Source organism: Glossina fuscipes, unplaced genomic scaffold (genome assembly GCF_014805625.2).
Source record: "Glossina fuscipes isolate IAEA_lab_2018 unplaced genomic scaffold, Yale_Gfus_2 91, whole genome shotgun sequence".
Classification (NCBI taxonomy): Eukaryota; Metazoa; Arthropoda; class Insecta; order Diptera; family Glossinidae; genus Glossina; species Glossina fuscipes.
In genome coordinates, this window is record NW_023998445.1 from 566,342 (window position 1) to 584,808 (window position 18,467).

Here is an 18,467-nt window from a genome sequence, read left to right on the forward strand (position 1 = left end):
GGCACACCTATGCACTTCTCCTTACCTTAATAGAGTATGTACGTATTATTTAGTAGTCTTCTAATTTAATTTTTTTTTTTTCTTTTTTTCTTGTTTCTCATTTACCATTCATTCCATTCACTATCAATGATAATGGAGAACAATAAATCAGCACTCAATTAATAGAAACTATTTCAATATCAAATGTATATATGTGAGTGTACATAATCAATATGTATATGTAAAGCATCATATAATCGAGGTACTGGCGTGTATGTGTGTGTGCGTGTGAATGTATTTATGTATTTGTCACAATCTTACAATTGATGTGTCTGCAAGCGTTTGGCGAGTCTTACATCAGTTGCGGCAAACGTTAAGACAAGAGATATAACAGCACACACATGTGCATAAACATTATGCTCCTTGCAGCTTATACATGCATATGCAAAAAAAAAAAAAAAAAAAAACAAAAAACAAAAAGGAAAGAAACAGAAAAACAACATCCCAGTGGCAGTAAGTTAGTGTTGCAACTATGCGCAACCAACACACGCCTCTGGTAATGTTGCATTAAATTTACATATAAATTAAGTACTTCATGCATGTTTATAGCATTGACATTATACATGCATAACTATACATATATATAGATACATACGTATATACATACAAGTGAATGCGTTTGTATGTGTTATACATTAAATATATGTATTTAAAAAAAAAAATAAAAATAAAAATAAAAACAAAGTTGTCGACAGACACGTTACTGACACATTACACGACTTTTGCCGACTTTAAACAACATGCGTCGTAAACTAAGGCATTGCATGCGTTTGTTACTTAGTTTCCAACAAAATGTTTGTTCTAAAGACTTATATATATATATATATATATATATATATATATATAAGCATTGTACACTTGCTGCTCTTGGTATTATACAACAAAATAAGTTAATATCTTGCGTAAAAGTAAAACATATTCCACGCATACAATGCTTACAATGTGTACACAAAACTTGTTCGCTAAACCTAATTAAAATGGAAAAGCAAAAGAAAAAAAAAAAAAAAGTAGAAATAACATGCCCGGCCTCTCAGAGAAAGTTAAACGTTTACCTTAAACAAATGCGACATTTCTTTAGCATCTCTATTGCCTTATGCTATATATATATATATATATGGTTTCTATGATACTTGAAATTTTTGATGTCATCTTTATTTGCCTCTCTCCGTACGTACTCTTCTGCTTAAACACTCTTCTTCTTATCGATTATATTGCGTAGGCTTCTTACGAGGCCGCGTTAATAAAGCTAATGCGTGCTCTGCGTGCAGTTAATGAGCGCGTTGTTATTATTGCAGCTTTTATGGTCGATGACAAAACTGAAATCATTTTTTAAAACACGTTCTCGAAGTGTTGATGAACTGCAGATTAAATAACTGTCACGCTATACGAACGCTTAAGAAAAGTAAACAGAAAAAGTAGTAAGAGTCTAAGGCATGGAACAATGTATGTATGACATAATGCTGTCAATTTCAATGAAATTCTGTTGGAAAAATTTAATGTTTTTTTTTTTGCTTTTTTTCTTCTTTTTTTTTTTGTGTCCAAAGATCTCAAAAGTTTTGATTTTCATTCTATTACACTTTAAGAGGGTCTTCGTAATTCATTTGATGCTTCCAATCAATAGGCTTTTGTCAATTAAAAATTCAATTGTGTCAGCAGACAATTTTTCAATAAAAGTATTTCTCAATATCAAAATAACAATTGATTAAGTAAGTGCTGGTAATAAAGAATAGCATCGCAATGAAGCGCAAAAATGTAATTTTAAAAATTGTCTGAGAAAAAATTCAAGATTTCAAGACATAACTAAAGGTGTGACAAGGAATTCAACTGAGATGAGCTTAAAGGAAAGTGAGGCAAAGCCACTTAGGACTTCGCTTTCCATATAGGTACGAAAAAAGTCCGGTAAGTATAGCTATGTCCTTGGTATTCCTTGATGGACACTTATTGCTTTCTCTTATTTAATTAAAATAATGGTTTAGTAGATCACTAACTGGTCAGATATTTTAAGCAAGTTGTAACACTCTGCCCCCGGTACAGAAGAGAACAGGAAAGCTGTTGGTCGCGTTTGTCAAACACATACCATGTTGAGTTATTGAATTCTGTTATTTTTTAAAACTCTTAGAAAGAGATAGCGTGTGAGAGATGGAGCGGCAGAGGCTGTAGCGTTCTGGTTCTAACAAAACGTTTTACTCGTGAAATTGTCTAATGTCCTCTGATCAGATGTGGTTAGCTATCGCTAGCAAGCTTTTGCAACAGAAAGCTTGCGTATTTCAGACATATTCGTATCCGATAAATTCATCAGTAATACATATTCCCAAATGTAGAGAGCGAGAGCAGATTTGCGTTATACTTTGTCCCTTAGCCTTACCGCTAATGAGTTCTTTTACTTATGTACGTAGGTAAATGTTACAGAACTCTGCATGTATTCTTAGTTTAATTTCTTTAAATTAAAAAAAAAATATTTTGACAATAACGAAGCAGTTCAAATGTTTTTAAAAATATTTGATTCATCTCAAGGATGAAAAGCTTTTCATTGACTTTCCTACCTTTCAGTTGTTGATAATTATTTAATGAATTTTACACCGATAGCTTCTCCTGCTCTTGCAATAATATTTTAAAAAATTCCACACCAACAGCTTGCATTCTATATCTTTCACCTCTTTTCCTTTTTAATTAACTAACGATTTGCCGAAGGTCTTTGCGAATCGTTGCCTGATATCTTTTCAGAGCATAGTCCTTGTAAGACTATTTCTTATAAATCTTCAAATTTTTCTCTTCTTTTTTTTCCCTTAATACTTACGTCTTTCTGTTTATTCCTTGACAATTGTCCCATTCCATCCATCATTCATATACGCTTATACAGAATGAGTAAACAAAATGGTAGACTTTGAGATGTGATTTCCTTTTTTGTAGTCCCTACCGGAAGATGGGTGGTAATATTCCTATTGTCAAAACATTTGGAAGATCCAGAAGAAAGCCGCAAAGACACGATATAGTAAATACATTCTTGATGGCCATCCATCCGAATCGATTTAAGCATGTCCATCTGTCCGCGTAATGTCTTCAGTTCTATTATTCTCGCAAATTGGTATTGAGAACGGGCCAAAGGTGTTTTTTGTAACTGCAATAACAAATATTATCCCATACCATCTTCTTAACACCTCTTTATGATTCTTTACCAAAAGTAGTAATAACTTTCTTACATCCTCATATAAGTAAACCAGACTTTGTTTTTACCCAATCTTTTTTTGCTCGATTTTGAAATGATACGGTTCACCAATAATAACACATATACATTTTTATACAAACTTTATGTTCTAGCACGACTACCAAAAAAAATTTTTTTTAATTTTGACAGTATCTTACTGGACAGTGGTAGCTAATGATAGCATTTCCAAATTTATAATAAACATGCACGCTTGCTATTAAGTAGCTATGAATAATTGCGAAATTAGTTTTTATCCGAATTTAGACCTTTAGATACTGTGCTAATGGAATGAATTTTCACCTTATATTTATTTTAATTTTTGTTTTAAAATAAGTAAAATGTTTTTGTTTTACGAATATAAAATATGGACGCCATTATTTCTTTATTTACACGATTTTTTTGCACGGTTTTGTGAGGAGCCTATCTAGGAATTGTATGTAAATGTTATTAATTGAGAAAATACAATTTTTATGTAAACTACGACAAGAATTTTTTTTACACGAAATTTTTTTACACGGTTTTCTAGTGAACCTTTCTAAGAGGAATCGGGTGTAAATGCTATTAATTCAGAAAATACAATTTTCATGTAAACTACAACAACAAGAACTCGATGGTCATGGGTTCAAATCTCAGATGCGGTTGCGGTTCTAATGAAGCCTTTAAGACTTTAATGCGATTGCTATTATTCCTATTCCGCGCAAAAACATGTTTGCGTGTCTTAGAATTTATTTCTCTGGCTAACTTAATAATAATAATATATGAACTGCGGACAAATAAACAATTAATTCTTTTAAAACAGGTCGTTGTAAAGAAATTAGACTGTTGAAAACACCTTTTAACCAAACTACTTGAGAGCTTAATATAGTTGTAAATTTTAAACCCAACAGTGTATCTGTTGACGTCTAATTTTTCATCTATGGATATTTATGTTGCTGGTTTACTCAATCATATTTCTAAACACTATCCTTATACTTTTTAGTAGTTCTACCCCACTGCTTGTATAAACACTCCTTCTCTATTACATTCAACTCAGCAGTTTTTCTGCCTCCGTGTTGCTATTTAATCTTATTATTCAATAGTCTCTTCAGCTCATTCATGCTTAATACGTCTTAGTTTTCCGAATTACTTTACCTTACCTTTTGCTGCTATATCCCGCAGTTTACGTGACCTAAGTAAGTAAACAGTCTCTAAGATTGTTTACCTGGTTTCCATGTCGGATTAATTAATGGCTTTATAGATATCCAGGTAAGTTGCCGTTAATCAAAGCAAATGCTTACACGTACATTTCGAATAATCATATTTACCTTTTCTCTTACTTATGAGACTTTTACGTTACGATTCAAAGTCAAATAACTTCTTCTTTTCTACTGCGAATGCCTTCAGGGCTCCCTTATGCTTAGTTGTTGGAGTTGTAAATTGTTGTAAAGTCCCTCGTGATAGTTCATTAAGTCTTTCGAATTCTTTATGTAACAATAAATGACATGAATGAAAAGAATAAACAGGTAACCATTAGGTCTGCTCTTAACTACGCTTGGTTTACTAATCCATGTTAAGCCACTTTGTTTTCAGTTTCGATAAACGCTTACAAAACGTCACACTCTACTGTATATCATAAAATAGTTTGATATTAAAATTTGTTTGCCTCCGTAGACGCAGTGGTAGACCGACTGACATGTTTTTGGTGCGTGTTAAGCTTTAACTTGTTTATTGAATGCTTGGGAACAAAAAAAAAAAAAAAAAAAAAACGAAAAATTAAAGAAAAAAGTCAATTAGAAAATTTGATTTAAAAGTTGGAAAATTCGAAAAATGCAAAAAAAAAAAAAAAAAATAGTAAAATTAACGTGAATTTTTCCCTCTTTTAAATCACTTGTCCGAAAATATCTTAATGATATGTTTTTTTATTTATTTATTTTTTATTTTTTTTGTATTTTTTGTTTTAGCATTAACTTTAATTTCTGATTTCATTTAATTGAACAACATTTTTTACGGTACAGTTGTTCGTATCTTTGTTGAGTTTGAGCCTTATTCGGTTTTTTTTTTTTTTATTATTTGCTTATACAAATTAAAGCGAACAGGTTTCCAGCTGACTACAAGTTAATTACTGTCGCTTTTTCATTGCAATGCTAGTGCGGTGGTTGGTGGTGTCTAACGTTTGCACAGGAAATCACGGTAATTATTAACGATTTTTAATTACCTCAAATGTGGTAATTTTTACTATGAAAGAAAACTCCTTCGAACAAAACGATTTCTTTCCTATTTTTTTTTTTTTTTCTTTATTTTGTTAATCGAGTAATTTAAGAATATTATTTAGTTAATGAGAAATTGAAATGAAGTGAAGTGAATTGAATTTCATGGTAAATTAAACTGAGTAAATGTCCAATTTTTATAAAAGTCGTTTAAAGTTTTGTGTTACCTGTCCGTTTTCATTTACAAATGCTTTGCAAACAAATCATTTTTTTTTTTTTTTTTTTTAATAGTAAGCCAGTCTTGTTGGTATTGCTTGAGCATGTTTTTGATTAATCCTACGCAAAAACTGATTAAATTAATTTAAAGGTGAAGAAATTATTATAAACATTTCAATAAAAATCAATGGCTTCGCAATTTATCATAAGCTTAATGCACAAAATTATAAATGCTATTTAATATAAACAAATTTTTAATCGTTTGACTATTGGAAAGATATAAAAAAAAACCATAATCACATGAAAAAAAAAAAAATTTGATTAAGAAGTCTTGCAACGGACTCTGTTGGGTGTAGGATTGCTGATACGACCTCCTCGACCCTTTATATAAACATTCCTGTATAGGTCAGGGTGGATTAAGTTCGGATGTATGTAACATCCAGAAGAGCTTAAGATAGGACCACCATTTAGAATCATTTTTTGAAGTAATTTAGCATTGTCTGCCCGTCTTTTCCGTCCGTCTGGCTATCTTGGAAAGTAAGTCTTCGTATGAAAATATTGCGTCATTTTTGTTTTATTATCACCCAAACGAGTGAAGAACTGCATTAGGCGAAGTGATATAGGGTATCTACTTGTTGGCCTTGTCTGACGATAATGATTTTCTTTTCTTTTTTTATATACCACGTAGAACTTAGTGTCAAAAACTTCATAAAGTTTATATATATATGTTGCTGATGTATGAGCGCAAAGTTCTGAAACAATCCATGTCTGCGCTCATTACCCTAAAACTAAGATTAAAAAATGAAATTTGATTTTCGTCTTTTTAATTGACATAAGTCGAGAGTGCAACCACGCCTAGAGGAGGCGCAACACCCAAAATTCTATTTCATAATAGACGTTGACATGACCGCCGACACAAATGTTAATGAGAGCTACGTGAAATGTGGGTTCTGTGTATGCGAGGAGACGAAATAGAGAAATCGATAGATAAGTATTCAAATAAATGGATTGATGGGTTGACGGGGGAGAAAGCTGCTGAATGTATAGCTAGATGGACTAGCAAGGCTGCATTTAGATACACTGTTGCATGGATAAAAAAAAATAAAGCAGCGACTAGAGGAAGAGGAAGTCAGATAAGTTGTAGAGTTTAGAGGGACTGTTATATGGAGCAGAGACTAGAAGAAGAATAAGCCAAAATAGTAAGCGCATGGAAAAACCAATGGATATCTAGTGGCACCGCTGGATGGACGGACAGCAAAAAAAAAGGGGAAAGCAATGGTGACAAGTCATTTGGCCCAAAACTTTAATCGCATGCATGTAACATACACAGGCTCTATATAGAGTCTCATATTTGCAAACATTACTAACTTAATGACAAATTTAGTATACACTTATCCGTGAATTTTGGAAGTGAAAAGTGCATGAACGCAAGTTCATTATCCCGCAAAGTTGATGAATATAAATATTTATTTAAAGCCTACACATTAGTGCGCATAAAGAGCATCTTTTGAATTAACTTTAGCCAAATATGTTGATACACTTACTTAATACAAAAGGGAAACCGCTTTTTGCAAAATTGTTCCTTATATTGTTTGTTGTAAACGACGTTGTTTTTTTAACTTATGAATAATGAAAAATTTAAATATGCACGAGAGCTCGCTTAACAAACAACACTTAAAAAATCAAGTAATTTAAAGCCTTTTGTGTAAGATTAACTCGTAATTTTATTCAAGGCGTAGGTGTAGGTGTAGAACCAACTTAACAAAATCATTCATACTTTTTATATCTTCATAAACTTAATATTTTTTTGTAAATGATTAATATTGGATTGTTTGTAAGAGCTTTGCTGCCTTCAAAAGGAGTGCACCGGTGACAGCAAAACAATAAATTTTTATGTTGTTTTCAACACAATCTGTTTACGTATATTTACGTGTGCGTGTTCAGTGTCAATGCTAGCGTAAACGCATTAATTTGGCATTAATTTAACAAAAGGAAAATAAGAAAAGGTTTGCTCTTGACAAAGAACTTTATTTTATGCTTTCCAAGAAGAAGAAGAATTTCCAATGTTTCTGTCAAATTGGAAGTCAATGACTTCATTTCTGCAACCAGGAAACTATCTGCAACAGACATTATGCAGACGAATGGACGGATGGACGGACATGCTTAAATAGTTTTAGAATTTATATACTTTATGAAGTCTCTGAACCTTCCTTCTGAGTGTTGCAAACGTTTCGACAAAATGAATGTACACCTCATCCATCGCTGGCGCGCATAACAATGTTGAGAAAAAATAGTTGTTGACGTATTTATATGAGTTTTATTTTTATCACTTCAACTGAGAAATTAATTTACATCTACTATCGTTTAGGTATATAGGTCCAACCTAAAGTACGACAATACTTTAATTACATCAAGAAGAAGAAGCATTTAAATCTTTAAGCAAAAATGAATGTTAGCTTGATAACTTATTGTAATTTTGAACGAGCCAATCCAGGATGCGCAAGCTTTATGGGATTCGTGGATCACAGAAGGGCTCTAATCGGAAATGAAACAATCGTTCGGTTTTTATACTCGCTCTCAGGCGACTTAGTAAGCGCGGAGCTAAAATAAATATCGTCCTTTTACCCATCTATCCGTTGTCTGGTTATTGTTGGAACAATTGTTATGCAGGTAAAAAGTTTTAAGTTAACAACAACCCTTAGCTCATGGCGACAACTGTATTTTACAGATGAGTGCGGTTCGCTATCTCTGCAAAACATACAAAAACATCACAGACGCGCAAGGCCGGCCCTAAAATCTAAAAACTATATCTTACTTCCGTGCCAAGCTTACCTCTCATAGGGAGTCCACACCTGCATTGACGCCATGCAAGTTTAGCAAAATTAATTAATCTCTTCAAAGGTGTTTTTATTCTTCATTTATTTTCGTTTTTTACCACAAACAAGTCAAGTTCATAAGCACATTCATATGGAGTGGAGTTAAAAAAAAAAAGTCTACCTTGTCCCAGTGCGGTTGCAGGTAATTTTTGTTTCAAATTACTATTATGAATCAATCTATACTATAAAATATTAAAATCCGATCCTTTTGCCACGTAAACGTTTAATTTTTATAAGTGACGAAAATTAGTCTGCATTTGGATTACATAGGTCCATTTTTGAAAGGCCTTTACGAAAGACATCCCTCACATTAAGTTCAAGCATGATTTTCATTTATATATTCAAAGGTTAATTGTTACGGTATTTAAAAATCGGGATCGCCCGCCCGACCATTTCATATTTATTTTTTGATTAATGGCTTAATAAGCATGGATTTTAAAGCGACTCCGGGAGAAGAAGTCCAATTAAGTTATGCCGCACGATCTCGGCGGCCAGTTTGCATTTCCGGAGATTTCGCGGTCATTGCATCTTTCACCTATTAAATGGATTGTGTTACGTAATGTACGGCATGTTTTTGAAACCACATTGTTTTCAAATCGAAATTGTTCAATTAATGCCACGAAAAAAAAACAGATGTCGCTTTTTCGTTTTCAAAAAATTAAGAGAGAAAATAAAAAGAGAAACAGAAGCAAAAAATTAACAATAGAATTACATTTTTATGAAGATGGCTTAGTTGCAGTAGAGATTATCCGCAAAAGTAACTTTATGGATAAGAATTGCGACTACAAAGTCATTGTTCACGAGTTCAAATCTCATTGTGCTGGAGCTTACTTGGCCGTAGCTGTAGTAGTCACCCTGACAAAGGCATGACATTTATTGATTAGGAACAGACATACACTGGATTATGGCGAGCTTGTTGCATCCTTCTTTCCGACCTTCACCGTATCACACCTGTAGTGAACATACCCTAAGTAGGTTGATCTTATTAAGAAATACACAAAGGAACAGATGGAGGAGACTTTGTACTCGCGAGAATTGCCCGATGGCATGCTGGAGTTGTTACGAAATCTTCTCCTGTACTGGCTTTATGCTTACCTTTGTTGTTTTAATTCTAGACCGAATTCAACAATCTCTGAAACAACAGAGCAGATTACGGGCTAACCTTTATGTTCTAATATTTCTAAATCTGTCGACTTTCTAAAGAGAAACATTTTGAAAGAAAATCACGATCTCCGTAAAGGTAGCAGAGAGTAGTTGGAAGCAAGCAATCGCCTTCATAGTATAGTATTTTTAATTAGTATAGTAATTTGCCAGAAGATGATTGAACGGATGTTTGTTTGTTAGGCCTTGGCACACAGCCTAAGGCATTTTTATCTGCTCTATACTTATAGAAAAAAACAAAATAGACCAAGCGCAAACTTTTCTCATAGTTTGAAAAGCCGTCTCGCAATATATTAGAAATAATCGGTCTTGTGAAATCCACTTTCCTGTTATTTATTGAACGTCTTATATATATATATATATATATATGTCACTTAAACAACGCAGCTTTTATATGTTTCAAAATCATCACTTCACTTACTTGCTGCAGCCGCATGTGCGCTACTACTTGCTGCATGTGAGTGTGCGTGACGAAAAATCAAATGACCAACAACAATCTGCTTAAGTATCGCACGCACTTGCAACCATATCTGCTGATAGACATATTTCATTACACTGTCTTTATGATGTCAAACTCGTACATTTAAGAGATAAAGCAAAAACGATTTATTGCCAAAAATCAAGAAACCTGTAAAACAAATATCTTAACTTAACTTACCACGAAACGATGGTAAAGGAGGAGGCATGAAAAAGCCGATAAAAGGAAAGAAAATTAAACACTAATATAATAAAAATTTTTTTTACGTAATTAAAATTTATTTTATATCGTAAATGCATTTCTGTCAGTTGCGCACGTATGGTACGATAAATAATACAATTTTTTTGTTCTTTTTATTTCCACTTTTGTTCCTTCATAAGTAATGGAAGGCATACATAATAATAAATACTTAAAAGAACTTAAAAGCTAATGAAAAAAAAAATTTTTCGTTAGAAATGTTGTAATAAAATTTCTTTAAAACATTTATAATATGATGAAGAAGAAGAAGAAGAGGAAAAAAAAGAAGCATGAAACGAGAAAAATTAAAGCCATAAATAAATAAAAAAGGCATAAAAGAAAACAAAAAAGGAATGAAAAAAAAAAAACAAATCGGGATTAAGAGGAGAATTTTTTCTGCTTTTTTTTTTTTTTTTGTTTTTTTTCCATAAAAGTAGAACACAACACGTGATGTAATGTTATGGCTGCATTGAGAGATAAATCACCACATGGAACAAGTCTGTGAAATATGTAAAGAAACAAACAAAAACAAATAAATAAAAAAAACAATTTTTTTTTTTTTCAATTACCATAAATTGCTTATACCGACAGACATATAAATAAAAGTAAAATAAAAAAAAAAAAAAATGTATTTTTTTTTATTTCAAAATCTTACCACTATGACAGCGTAAAGATAGCCGATCAGTGAGCCGGCCAAGACATCGGTCCAATGATGTTTATAATCGGATACACGTGTTAACGATGTATACCAAGCGAACATCAAAAACATAAACTGCAGTAAATGCTTAAACATTTTCATCCGTAAGCCAGTTAAACGTTTATGCAAATAAATCTAATACAATAAGCACAAGAGTGAGAGTGAGAGAGAAAATTCATTTTAGACCATTATTTCATGGCAATGAAAGGTTTATTACAAAGTATTTATACCGCTATATAAATCATTGTGAAGCAAGTGAAACTTGCATGACCGCTGGGGAAGGAGAGATGAGCCTCTTTTAAAATTTTTGGCGTATAATCCAAACCGCGACAAGTAAAATCCTCTATATAACGTCCTTCATTTTGTATATCATCGCAGGTTGTGCCGTCATTCATAAGCGGTTGACAAACCTATTCAAACACAATTATCGTTACAAATATCTTGTTTTCTCTCTCTCTCTCTCTCTCTCTCCGTCAACTTGTCATCAAAAAAATTTTTTTTTTTTGTTTGAAAACTTACAGCAAAAAAATGTGGCCTTAAACGTCCTATCGAATATTTTGCTATATCCGTAGTTAACTCGCAGATGCCAGCGCCAAAGATTAGCAAACCATTGTGTTTATAACATTCCACAATCCAGTCGGGTATTTCCAAGTGCCACAAATAATAATTATTCATTGATAAATTGCCAAAAATGTGCATTTCGTGTAAATGCGTTGAAAAAAATTCCACGATTGTTATCTAAGCGTAAAAATCAATGAACGCAATTAATTTTTCATGCAACTTGCATTAATAAACATTGAAATGCATTTTGTATCTGTACGAAAATTATAAGAACGGCACCACCACCCAAAAGCCTTAAGTTATGCTGGCTTTGTCAGCCAGTTTGTTACAGATTTAAAGAATCAAATGTCATAAGTTGTTAGAAAGAATCTTTTACAAGTCAACACAACAATAGCCCGAGTCACCAGAGCTCTTATAGGAACTCTCTGGATTTATTTTCGATTCCCATTAGATAAAGCATTATTTCAAATTTTTGAAAATACAAAAAGTAAATCACATTATGTCATGCCAATGGCTTGATCAACAGTTCAAAGTCCAGCTTGATCAAGTTTTTCGAGTGATCAATGACTTTAGTTGTATCTTCTTCACTAAGTTTTTTCCCAGAATCTCCTTCGCAAGAATGAATCTTAAGGAAAGTTTAATTGCTGTACCGAACTATTTGAAATATGCGCCAAAATATCACAAATCGTTTCTTGGGTTATGTTATTGCTTATCTTAAGATGAACTAAGCTACGGTAGAGATTCGTTTTTTTTTCTGGTTTTTTTCAGGAAATCGTGATGAATATGAAAGGTTTGTGATATTTTCACAGTATTTTTAACGATTCCTCGCGACACAAAACTTAATTGAGTTCATAGAAACTGAAAGAACCCGACAAGCAATCGCTCCCCCTAACAACGTAAATAAGTACTTTAACCAATTGCTTCTGTGTAGTCCTATCATATTAGTTACTAGTTTTAGCAATTTATCCTCTATTTTTATTTATCGCAAGGGCGCTATCTCTAAACGAAGTTAACCTTTATTCCACTAATTTTCAGATTCGCTAGTATTTGAAGCTAGTGAAGTCCATTCTCAAGCTCAATACTTTCTAAGCTTCTACAAAATAATTAAACTTAGGCGGAATAACTGCAATGAATTAAGATAAATAGCCAAGACTTAAGGTAATCGAATCCAATCCGATTTCCGACTCTTCCGCCAACTAAGCGCTTGTAATTAAATCTAAAAAAAAAAATATGATTTTCTTGAAAAATGAATTGAAATTGAATTGAAACATAGATCAGGAGATCATAGAGCTGTGCGAATACTTCTTAGTTAAAAGGGATCCGCTAACGCGTCTACTATCCATCCAAACTCTCCATTTTCAGTTTTTTTTTAATTAGAAAAGTGCTTTCAAAATTCGTGTCAGCCTGAGTATGCTGCGCTACAGAGCTGCACAACAGTTGTGGGATCTATTAATTGTGCTTTTCCATTTACAACACCCGGATCCACATATCAAAAAAGCCATAAAGTAACAAGTAAGAAAATTATATGTGATCGTGACTGAACCTTTTATACCCATCACCGTTATCCTAAAAAAGACAAAAAGAGTAAAAGGAGTAAATTTTTTTGTTTTATGATATAAGGTGGACGCGGCTGTTTTTTCCCATTTTCAAAATAAAACTTTTTGTCGCATAGTCAGGTGAGCATTGTAGTTGTGTCCTTAGAAAAGTTTAAGTCAGGCGGATAGATGGACAGGCGAACATGGTTAAGTGCATTCCAAATTGAAAACTGGTTTGTATGATTATGAGAGTTTCGAAGCTTGTTTCTGCGCCATATAAAGCTGTTGAACAATCAAATTGAATTTTGATAGACTATAATATTGAGTAGGCGTGGTCAGTTTTTTCCATTTTTATACAAGTGCTATAGCATTCTCCAAGAATACGCGTTCAAATTTGTACATTTTTCTGCTACAGTTCATGAGTAATGCGCAAAAAACCAACAGAGATGTTTTTAATTTACATGGCGCTGTAGCCCCGTCCTTCAACCGATTTGGCTCATTTTGAATAACAACCTATGTGCAAGAAGTTCCTATGTTTTTGCCAAATTTAAAGTTCATAGCTTCATTTTCGCGGCCACGAGAATGTTAACAGCAGACAATACACATACGGACAGATGGACAGACAGCCAAATGCTTAAATCGATTTAGAATTTAATGCTGGTCAAGAATACATACATATTTTGTAGGGTGTCTAATGCTTCCTTTTGGCCGTTGCAAACGTTTTATGAAAGTGAACATACCTCTCATGCTTCAGTTATGGGTACAAAAATATTATTATGAAAATCATTCAGTATTCAATTAGTTAGATAAATACAAAAATTGCCTAACTTTGTTTAAAAGAGAATTTGCAAAATTTTTGAAAAGCAATGAGAACAAATATTGATATTCGATGTTTTAGCTGTCGGCGTCAATTAAATGAAGACGCATAGTGCAACTAGCGAGCAAGTTTGACTAAAATTTCCCTTTACGTCAGATGATTAACAAACGTTCTAGAACCAAAGGTCTTGTTCGTGGTAATATTTTAAGCTACAGACGGCTTCCGATGAGAAGATGACTTTAGCCTTTAAAAGCATAGCGGCCTCCATGAAAAGAAGTCAACCAGTGCAGCCAGTATATGTGCCTAGTAGAACGATATTATAAATCTTTTTCTTTCCTTTAACTCTGCAAATGACTTTCTACAAATATTCCTTTCAGTTTGGTAAACAAAGTTCTACGTTCTTCATAAGCCAGCGATATGAACCTAAGTAATATTATGGATTACATATAAACAAAGAAATATTCCACAATCACATGGCAATATTTAAAAAAAAATAAAAGTATGTGTAGAGCGTAATCCGCTTATGACTGGCCATTAAGCAAAAAGAAAACTTGTTTGTTGAAGGTTTTTATCAGATATCAATGTAAACTTTAACACCAATATATAGTAGGGTCACATACCGGATCATTGTAATCGGACAGCCGCTTTATCCACTCACTCCTTATTAAAAAATGTAGAATCATTTAGATGATCATTGTAGGAGGTGTCCACCTGCACTACTCATTAAGAAATGCAATCTTTCCTCCCTCATTTTGCGTACGATGAAGGGCACTAACCGCTTAATTCTTTGTTTCCTCTTTTTTAATAGAAAGTCTTATTTATCTCAATCTTATCACAAATATATAGTAGGATCACATACCGGATCATTGTAATCGGACAGCAGCTTTATCCACTCACTCCTTATTAAAAAATGTAGAGTCATTTAGATGATCATTGTAGGAGGTGTCCACCTGCACTACTCATTAAGAAATGCAATCTTTCCTCCCTCATTTTGCCCACGATGAAGGGCACTAACAATTCGCTTTAAGACAAAATTCGCTTAATTCTTTGTTTCTTCGTTTTTAATAGAAAATCTTATTTATCTCTATGGTTTTCGCTCATTTCAACTTTTGGAAATTATTATTAACACGTTAATCGTATAAGTTTACATTAACTTACTCTTGTTTATCGATTCTCTACAGACAACTCGGTTTGTTTGATAATTGTTTAATGAAATGAATTAATAGACATATCTATGAAAGTATTTGTGCTTGTCTATATGCGTATGTGTACATAAGCATTTGTATAGAGCAACCGCCTACACAAAAACTAAATTAAAATCGTTTATTATATTCAACTTGTATGCATTTTTCTGGTCTGGGACTCCTTATCTTTGCTGGCAATGCAATGGAATACGGGGACAAATTGAAAGATATGTTTTTTTCTTTTTTTTTTTAAATTTAATAAATAGACATTCAAAATAAAACATGATATCGTCTAACAATCCTTTCGTATTTACCTCTATGCCAATCAATTTTACGCCTACATGAGTTTTTGCTCTTTATAGAAAGAAAATATTAGAAAAATCTTGTCGAGATTCTAACGCGCGCGTAAAGGACTTTGTCGCAAAACATTCTTTCTTACTTGAAAACCATAGGTAGGGGAAAGGCTGCATGTATTCGATTTTACAGCTACGAGTTGAAGGTTTGTTTTCTCAAGGAAGTTAGAGTGTGCTGCTAGCTTAGGTGCATTAAAAAGGCATCACTTGAAAGTAGGGTGTTCTACGTTTATGTAAACTGCAGAAAGTTTTAAGGTGTTAGCAGTAAAGACATAAAACGATATATACTCTAGATCAGTGAGAATTACTGCAGTAATGTCTGTCCATATGTCAATCTAGTGAAGTCACGGTCATTTATATACATATGTATATACGCTATATATATATGACATATAGACTACGCTATGAATGGTCGTGACTTATATATGTATATGTATATGTGTAACATATAGAGTACGCTGAAAATGATCGTGAGTTGAATAGGTGGATATATATATTTGTGTAAAATTTTTATATATATATATATATATATATATATATATATATATAACTAAAAAGGCTGTGCGTATTAAAAAAAAATTCGATGCCAAATGATGCGGTAAGAAAGAAGAGTCTGGAGGTAAATGTTCGATTTCATTCTCGACGCGCACGTCTTACCCCACACAGATGGGAGCTAACAGTCTCTAGCTAAATTGAATAATAATACGAACGTCCTGACGCATTAGTCGTTTGTAGATTACTGTATATATGTATGTATATATATACGTATATATTTTATTTTGTCTTGTAAAAAAAATGAAAGAATCGTTGAGCAATTTCTGAAAACGTAACCGTATGTGCGCTTTGAAGGATTTGGTACGTTTTCATTACCAACCTACGCGGAAGAACTTCCGATGTTTCTGCCAAATTTGAAGTCGATTGAAGCTTCAATTTTGCGGCAAAAGGGAATGCAGACATTATACAGACAGAGAGACGGACATCCTTAAGTCGAATTCGAATTTGATACTCATCGACCTCTAATGTTTTCTGTCGGGTATTGCAAACATTCTTACGAAAATATAAAGTATTGTAAGCTCACGACAGGTAAATAATTGGAGTTGCCAGCACTGTCAAAAAGAATAATAATATTTTATTAACTACTTCGATATTATACACTTACACACGTAAAGCAGTGCTGAAATAAGTACCTTAAGGTTTATGTAATCATCGCAGAGTTACAGAAATACAACCTCATGGCCTCAACAGCACATAACCTCAAACTAGTAAATGAAAACTGCAAAATATTTCGCTAATTGTAAATCTGGCAATTGATCGATCATAACTGACCTCTTTTGGGCAGCTGTAGAAAATAATTGTAGCAAATTTAAAACTAATATCTCTTAGGCAGGCGGCTGTAAGTGGAAATTTTGTAAATGTACAGTCACGCATTTTTTTTTTTTGCATGAAAGCTTTAAAAGGTCTTGAGATAAAATGCATGCCCCAATTAATAAAATAATATCTGATCTGAATCGCAAGTTATTGCCTTTTTTATATACGTATTATGAACGCAGTTGTAAAAGTTATTTCAGTTGAATTTGAAAATTCGTGGCAATCGCTTTTCACTAAAAACATCGCTTAACTCTTTCCTTTTCGCTCAAATCGAATACATTTGATATAAACCTGAATTTTTTCAAACTCATATAAGCCTCTTAAACATATTTGTATTATTCAATCTATGGGACCGGCTTTCCATTGTTAAGCATTTTTTTTTTTCAATTAACAATCTGAAGTTTTTGTTGTTGTGTATTTAAAATTATTATATAACTATCGGCCACACAGCAGCTTACTGAACAGTAGTAAATTTTCAATTTAAAGATTATTTAAAATAAAAAAAAAAAAATAAAAAAAAAATAAAAAAAATGTACATGATTTTTAAGACCATTTACACACATCTCGTACAATGATTAAAATCGCAATAAAATCCAAAAAAAAGAAAAAAAACAAGAAGAAGAAGAAGAAGACGAGTGAAGAAAGATTAAAAAAGATTATCGATTATACGGCACACTACACAGTATGCCGTTGAAGTTTTTCAAGTTATGCTTCCAAGTGCACTTTAGAAAGCGTAAAGTAATATAACAACAACAACAGCAACAACAATTGAAGAAGTAATGAAAACTAAAGAAGAGATACGAGTACACGATAAAGCTGTACTTATGCATATCACTCAACGCTCCCAGCAGCCTTCCTCGCAAGATAGAAGAAACCTTTCTAACCTTTCAACGATTTTTCTAAGTTTACGAGTGCGATATGTTGTAATAATAGTTGCGTTAAAAGCAGCATCTTTCCCTTTAAACATGTCTATGCTATACAAACACTTTATCTTGGAAAAGTGCACTTGTTGTTCATTGTTATTTCGTATTGTTGTTCTTGGTATTGTTGTTCGTTCATTGCATAGAATACGCCTGAAATGTAAGAGACCCTGAACGCGTGTTTTTTTTTTGTTTTTTATGCCCATCAAATTTCTCATTGCTTGGTCGCTGATGTTGCTTTTGCTTCTTGGTTTTGCTTTTTTGCTTTTTTTTTGTTTTTCTAAATCTCTTCATAAATAAACATTTAACGAAAAACCAAATATTGCTTTTCTACTTATATCATGAAATATTCATATACATACATTGTATCATACATATATAAAGAAAATAGCAAAATAGCACGCACGCACTCATGATCATAAACTGGCCTTATGAAACTTCACGTACGGCCTTCTAAGATGCCTTAGACAAAACATACAAGATTGTTTAGTGCATTTGCATTACTTCACCTTGTCATAATTTTGCGAATATTATGAGTGTTTAGTGTTTCTATTATGACTAGACAGAGCAGAGTATATTATCTCTCTACTTACTATTGTTATTGGAACCACAAAACACATAAAATACAGCATCC

At 32.7% G+C, this 18,467-nt stretch overlaps 1 protein-coding gene across 9 annotated transcripts in view; it reads right to left on the bottom strand.

The window, feature by feature from the left end:
• Window positions 1-10,816: 10,816 nt before the first annotated feature.
• The window catches only part of LOC119638631 (putative phosphatidate phosphatase), a 21,226-nt gene continuing 13,575 nt past the window's right edge, over window positions 10,817-18,467 (bottom strand). For 8 of the 9 annotated variants that reach the window (XM_038035525.1, XM_038035524.1, XM_038035527.1 and 5 more), the window contains 4 exons: window positions 11,615-11,833; window positions 11,326-11,505; window positions 11,054-11,230; window positions 10,817-10,897 (listed from right to left, as the gene is read on the bottom strand). In XM_038035525.1, the coding sequence (XP_037891453.1) occupies window positions 10,880-10,897; window positions 11,054-11,230; window positions 11,326-11,505; window positions 11,615-11,833 (594 nt within the window). In that variant the 3' untranslated portion in view covers window positions 10,817-10,879. Of the gene's footprint in view, window positions 10,898-11,053; window positions 11,231-11,312; window positions 11,506-11,614; window positions 11,834-18,467 lie in introns of those variants that run through there. The other variant, XM_038035526.1, reaches the window with a different exon arrangement.